At 42.4% G+C, this 7,064-nt stretch overlaps 1 protein-coding gene across 1 annotated transcript; it reads left to right on the top strand.

Annotated features, from left to right (window-relative positions):
* Window positions 1–1,345: 1,345 nt before the first annotated feature.
* On the top strand, window positions 1,346–6,575 carry rtn4rl2b (reticulon 4 receptor-like 2b). Its single transcript, XM_072396425.1, has 4 exons — window positions 1,346–1,501; window positions 2,902–3,128; window positions 3,237–3,470; window positions 4,501–6,575. Exons 1-4 carry the CDS (start codon window positions 1,453–1,455, stop codon window positions 5,371–5,373), a joined length of 1,383 nt encoding a protein of 460 aa, XP_072252526.1. The 5' UTR covers window positions 1,346–1,452; the 3' UTR covers window positions 5,374–6,575.
* Window positions 6,576–7,064: the final 489 nt, after the last annotated feature.

Here is a 7,064-nt window from a genome sequence, read left to right as displayed (position 1 = left end):
GTGAGCTGTCTACCTCCCCCACTCACAACGCTACGGCCAAAAAGTCGTGTTATTCCAGACGCGCCACTTACTCCCTGTGCTGTGCTCCCAGCTTGGAGTTGCAGATGACCTTCCATGGAGCACGTTTTGGTGAGTGTGTGTTCACTTGGGAACAGATGATGGGCATCATGATGGACCAGGCCATGACCCGTGTCACTCAAGGAGGAGTCACTCGTGAGTAAAATCCAGCCTAACCTTTACTTTGACACGGTTTTCTTCACATGCACAAGACCCCTATCCCACATTACTCCCACATGCGGCACCACACCGTCCCCACCAAATTGTTTGCCCTGCAACCAAATAAACACGAAGCTGTTTGTCAGTCAGACAGACACTTTCTTGGCCTCTCATTATTGATATGATGTGTTACAATATTAACTTACATCCACAAAGAAAGAAAGGCCTGCTGTCTAGCAGAGGATGAAGACACTCTTCTTGGATTGTGTTACTTTGACAAATGGGTCATGAAAAAAGACAATATGTTTGGTGATTAACGCAACTTGATAAGCAGTATGTACTGTACCGCAAAAAAATTCTCAGTATTATGTCATCTCTCTCCTCCTCACACAAATGCAACGTGCCCATATGTTGTGTTAGATCACTTCGCTCCACCGCTGGGTTTCCCTTTCATGTTCATCTGTTGTTCTGAATTGTAGGCAGCTCTCGGCTTCTGTCCAAGCTGGCCTACACTGAAGAGAAATGATATTTAGATTTTAGTGCCAAATGAACTTTCCCACCTTCCCTTCCTACTCTCTGTGTAAGCGCATGTGCCATAGGTGAAACCACAAGCATTTCTCACGAGTAGTACAGTAGCTGAAATGATCTGGCTTTTCTCCAGGAACTCGTGAGTTTGTTGTAACCAACAACCTCCAGCCTCCATTTGCAGTCAACTGTTCCTCCCACATTACTTTGTCTTGGATGAAGGATAGATTAGTTACTTCAGCAATTAAATTCAGCGTATTTGCCTTTAAGGACCGGCAAAAAAATAAGATAATTTCCTCCTTTTTGAGATAAATTCTAAAATTTACTAAGATGTAAAGTACAGTGTTTCACAATTCTTTTAATGACCGCCTGCACAATAATGAATGATAAGGAACGAATCTCAGTTTTGGCAGGCAGTGGCTCGTTACCACCATTAAAGGACAGTGACTAAACCCTCCCTTCCACTACCTTTCTCGTCGCTTCCTCCGGTGGCTCCCACCCCTCCTCCCGGGCTGACGTAGAGAGGATCCTTTGCTGCCCACGGCTGTGGGCGATGACCTTGCCGCGAATATAAACAGCTCCCCGGGACTCCTGAGCGTCACTGCTTGAAGCCGAAGCTACTCGGTCACCAGAGCTGAACCTCAGCAGAGATAGCAGCAAGCAGGCACTTTCACGCCGCGCAGGCTAACTCGCTTTCGGCTTTGGTTCGACATGGAGACTCGTTGGACTGTCAGGCGCTCCAGCGCGCACAACTTTAAGAGTAAGTACTTCACAGCCTTTCATGAATACGTTCACGTGAGTTTAATTGTCTTATTGGTACTTTGTTTATATTTTTATTAGATTTTAAGTGGAGATTTCCTCAGAAATCAAGTTTTAAATTTTGAAATCAGACACATTTTTTTAATGTGTTTGGAAAGCTTTTACGCACAGGCTGTTTGCCTCTTCAAAATTGCTTGCTTTGACATCACGTTCAGCGCTCAATTAAATTCAGATAAGATCATTTATGTTGGATATAATTTTTTCTATAAATATTGTTATAACAATGTAGCATATCTAAAATGCAAGAGGTGCGCACATTTGGATAAATGAACGTAAACATCTCAAAGTTTCATGGTCTGACTTTACAGAATATTTATAAATGTATTTACCACATGTAATCAAAAATATTTAGATATGTATTTTCTCTTTTATTACGACAAAACATCCTGATGACAAATAAATAACAACAAACATACTTTTCCAATCTCTCCATATACGCACGGAGAGTTATATGCATGACTTGTGCGCGCACCATCCTCACCTCACAGTCCCTGTCGGTAAACGAAATCTCGAGACGAAAAGTTTTGTGTTAGTCCAACACGTTTCAACTTCAGCTCTCCCCAGTGGTTAGCAAACAGTCCAACTTGTTAAGAGGTCAAGAGGTTAGACACTGGAAAATCTTGTGCAGAGAAGATGAATGGGAACCTCATTGCTATTTAATGCATATACTTTTTCTGTTCTGAGCTCTGCCAAGAAGCTTTGAAATTATTAATGAGCACTGAACCTAATCTGGGTATCATTACTGGTTGTAGCCCATGCACTCTACAGTGGTACACCTCTCAGCGGAAACATCCTTTTGGTGTAAATAATCTGAGAACTAGGAAACCAGGTTAATGCAATGCGGTAAATCACGTGTGATCTTCTTTCTCTTTTTTTTTCTTGCCCTTTGAAGGCTTGCAGGCTATTGCTAATTTGTTTAAAGTTACTTTAAACTGTATAAATTCAGAGTTATGTAACTGTGTCTCGGGTAACTTTGTAAAGTGATCAGCTAGATGTGTATGGGTGAATAGGTTTTTTGTTATGTCGTCTGAATTAAAAATGAAGTTCAAAGTTTTGCAGTTCATCAACAAGTCACGGTTGAGAGCACAGAAACACTAAGATGAATCCCAACAACAGAGTTGACAGACAGATGCTGCTGCCTAAAGCTGAAATCAGCCTCTCAGTTTTTGTCTATCACTCACTGACATGCACGTGCACGCTCACACGCAATGTACAGGTTTTCCAAACCATGACCAACAGCTGAAACAACGACCATTTGCTGCTAATCTCATGTTACAGTTTGACCTTTTTTTTTTCTCTGATAAAATCTAATCACCTTCCCTCCCCCCTCTGTCTCTTCAGGTGGACTATCCCTGTGGCTGATTTTGTGGCTGGTGGTGGTGAAGCCGGGCGGGGTTGCCGCATGCCCCAGGCTGTGTGTGTGTTACCCTACGCCCATGACGGTCAGCTGCCAGTCTCAGAACCTCACAATAGTGCCAGCTGGTGTGCCCTATGACTCGCAGCGCGTTTTCTTGCAGAACAACCGCATCACAGAGCTTCGCGCAGACTCTTTTGGCTTCGAAACACAGGTGAGAGCAGCAGTCTGACACCATTTGGAGATATTCACTAAATTGCTCATTTCTCCTGTCTAATTCAATTATTTTTCTTATCTCTGCTGCTGCTAAATTCCTCTGCAGGTGCTTTGGCTGTATGGCAACAACATCACATGGATTGAGGCTGGAGCCTTCAGTAACCTCAGGATCCTGGAGGAGCTGGATCTGGGCGACAACCCCTCGTTGCGCCACCTAGAAGGTGGAGCATTCAGGGGTTTGGAGAAGCTGCAGAGCCTGCACATGCATCGCTGCAAGCTGGCTGCTCTCCCCCATGACATATTCCACAAGCTGTACAGCCTTCAGTTTCTCTACCTGCAGGTAAAGGCAACATTTTCTCCCACAGCTGTAAGATATGTCAGGCAGTAATACATTTGTATGTTTACTGGTGTTGCAGAATTTATTTATCATCACATCAGTCATTTTACAGTCGCCCACATGCAGGCTGCTCACCCACACACACTGGTGCTTTCATATTGCTCGTGTAGAAGGATTACATCTTAGTAGGTTGAGTGAGTTCAACACAACAGGCGCAAACTACGAGTATGTATCTTTCAAAGCATGCAGAAAACCAAGGCAACACAATTCTCATCAGCGTTACTGGTTAGGTTTAACTTCTTTACCTAATTTGAGCTTCCAACTTACTATCATTTTAAAATGTACGTTTTAGCACGAACATTAATGTGCAATACATAACCATATTTCTAAAAAATACTGCATTAACCACACAGCAAATCACGCAGCAAAACATCTGGCTTACAGAGTTGCTCCAACTTAAGGGAGCCTTAACATTATTTTCTTTATTTCAAAGTTATTCTCTCCCACATAAAACACTGCATTTTCAATGTGATGCTCAAGTCCTGGCTTCTCCTCCACCTGTGGAATGCCTCAAAACTTCATTGGTACACCTCAAACAACAAATGAGCAGCTATCTACAATCTGCTATCAAGCAACCAGTGACTGGGTCTTTTAGGAGGCCTTTCAGACAGCTTATTTACTCAATGGTATAAACTATCTAATTATTGTGTTAGTCTGACTGAAAATCAGACTTTTATATAATATACAAAAAAGGTGTATAGCATTCACACATGTACAGATCTGTAAAGCTTTGTAATTCATTGCTTGACACAAAATAAATGTACAAAATTGTAAAATATCCAAAGTGGGAGCTTTTAAAATCAACCAGACCATCTAGCATCTAAAACCAAAATAATGAGCTTTCATTGTCTGTGTAAATGCAATTGCTTTTTTTTTTTTTTTTTTGGCAACTCGAACTGTTCCCAACAGTTCTCAGCTTTCCCAGATTATTTTTCACTGCACTAAAATATTTTGTATTTTGACTCTGGTATAGGAAAACCAACTCCACTTTCTTCATGATGACCTGTTCTCAGATCTGGTCAACCTAACCCATCTGTTTCTGCATGGAAATCGTATCCGTGCCCTCTCTGAAAATGTGTTCAGAGGTCTCGTCAATCTGGACCGCCTCCTTATCCATGACAACCGCATCAGACAGGTCAATCGTCGGGCTTTCCGTGACCTGGGCCGCCTGACCATCCTTTATCTTTTCAACAATTCCCTGGCTGAGCTGCCCGGTCAGGCCATGAAAGATACTCAAGGCATCCAGTTTCTCCGCCTCAATGGGAATCCCTGGTCCTGTGGCTGTGAGGCTCGTCCCCTCTGGGAGTGGTTCCGCAAAGCCCGCATCTCCTCTTCCGAGCTCATGTGCTCCTCCCCATCCCAGCGTCGTGGCCAGGATCTCAGATTCCTGAGGGAAATGGACTTTGCTCTCTGCCCTCTGCCTGACCCAGGCTCACTGGCTGGAAGCACAACAACCACCTTCAGCACCAAGACCCGCTGGTGGTTCTCCAAGCACAAGCCTGCATCTTCATCCAAGGCCACGTACCAGAAGAACTCAGAAACAGTGAAAGCTTTCCCATTCTCCCCTGTCAAGGCCCAGTACGCCCCAAAAATTCCTTCTGAAACCATCCCCTCCAAATATGAACTATCAGAAGCTGAGGCAGCACTCCCTAAGCTGGATCCAGAAGAATACTGGGCTAATTATGGCAATGAAGACTCATCCATCCGCTGCTTTGAGTTGGAGTGCCCTTCAAGCTATGACAGTGCAGCTTTCCCCTCATCCTCCTCCCAAACCATCACCCTAACCCCACTCTGCCTGCTCTCCATCTCCATTGTCACTTTCTCCCTCCATTTCCTTTTTAGCTGAACTCATTTCTTTTTCCACCCCTTTTCTATCCTCTGATTTCTCCTCCTGCTCTTTACTATTCTTACTAAAACCTGCATCTCGATTCCTTTCAATTCCCTCCTGGTTATCCGGGGGATGCTACACTGATGCAAGAGACAGGTGAGGCAGCAGGGAGCTGTTTCAAATAGTAGAGGTCAGATGAGTTGACATAAAGCCAGAAAAGATAGTAATGATGAGATAGATGCTGCTTAGTACATGCATTTTAAAAAGTGGTGATCACACTGCGAAAAGTGACTCTGATAGTGACGGTAAAAAGGTAGGCAAACCTGGCAGGTAAAATGGTGGGGTCTCCAGCTGTTACCTAAACAACGCAGGCGTTGTGAGTCATTGACAGCTTTTTTCTATATGAACTAGTGCTCACCGTCCGGTCAACACTTACATTAACTTACAGAAAATAAAAGTGGTGAGTCAAAGTGGGTTTGGAATCACCAGATTCAAGAGAAAGATGTGGGTTAACACAAATGATGAGATTCAAAATCTCTGAGATATCAGCAAACCACCACCACTGCCACTACTTGTAAATACCACACAACATCACTGTACATACACCCATTGCACACTGTATGTTAGATTTGCTGGATTTGTACTTTTCTTTTAGTAAACAACCACCTCTGGTGATAGAAGAGATGTTTAGATTGTAAAAGGAAGGCAAACTAATTGAATGTAGAAACCCTTTTTGCCTCAAATATTTTCCACCCTTGTCTCTTCCCCCTCTCAGGTAATCTGAAAACTTACTTCAGACTGAAATAAGAAGGGGGAAAAAAAGGACACATTTGACACGTGAGAACAGGGACATAATGCTCAAAACTAACTTGTGCTCCAGATTCATATAAGTGTGTGTTTCAGTTTTTAAGTGTGAGGAGACCAGTTTGATCATCTCTGAAGAGTTTGATAAATTCATAACAATCTGTATCAGTTTTAAATAACAGCTTTAAATTCAATAGATCCCTTCATTTATCTGATGTCATTATGATCATACAGATCCCAACAATCAAGCCAGAGGTTGCATATTCCTCATGGCTAAATTCCCCCATATGCTAAATCTCAGCCCAACCTGAATCAAGACTGTGAGTTTCTGAACAGAAATGAAAGATACTGTGATGTTGTCTTTATTTTTCAATGGAATTTATTTATTTTTGATCTGAAAAAGTGTTTTTGCTTTGTTAGAAAATAAAGAAAATAATCAAACAAAGTCAGCTTAAGTTTCCTCGTTTCTCCATTATTGTCTTTAACTGTCTTCCTGAGGATGGAATGAGAAGAACCGAATTTATAGGAATGAAAGAAGGATGCAAAACATGGGCAAAGGGTCAGGAGTTGGCCCATGAGCACGGACACAAGAAAACCATCTTCAATCAATTATTTCAAAGGCTAACAAGCAAATTAATCAGGCTCATCCAAAAGACAAAGTTTAATTGGAGTCGATTGCTTTCACAAAAGTACACCGCCAAAATCATACCAGAAAGTGAAACAAGCTTCATGTTAAAACATATTTTATGTCAATCATGGCTAAAAATTATTTTACAGCATATACTGATGACTAGAAGGGTAATATCAGAGCACATCCAGCACCAAGGTCAGTGCCCCATGTCAAAATTTTAGAGCGCATTCTCCGGGATTGCTACAAATATAAATGGGTTCTTCCCTTGGTTATA

This window comes from Leuresthes tenuis, unplaced genomic scaffold (genome assembly GCF_036924035.1).
Source record: "Leuresthes tenuis unplaced genomic scaffold, fLeuTen1.0.hap1 SCAF_11, whole genome shotgun sequence".
In the NCBI taxonomy this organism is placed as follows: Eukaryota; Metazoa; Chordata; class Actinopteri; order Atheriniformes; family Atherinopsidae; genus Leuresthes; species Leuresthes tenuis.
Note: the sequence above shows the minus strand (reverse complement) of the source record. Positions and strands in the feature narration are given on the sequence as shown.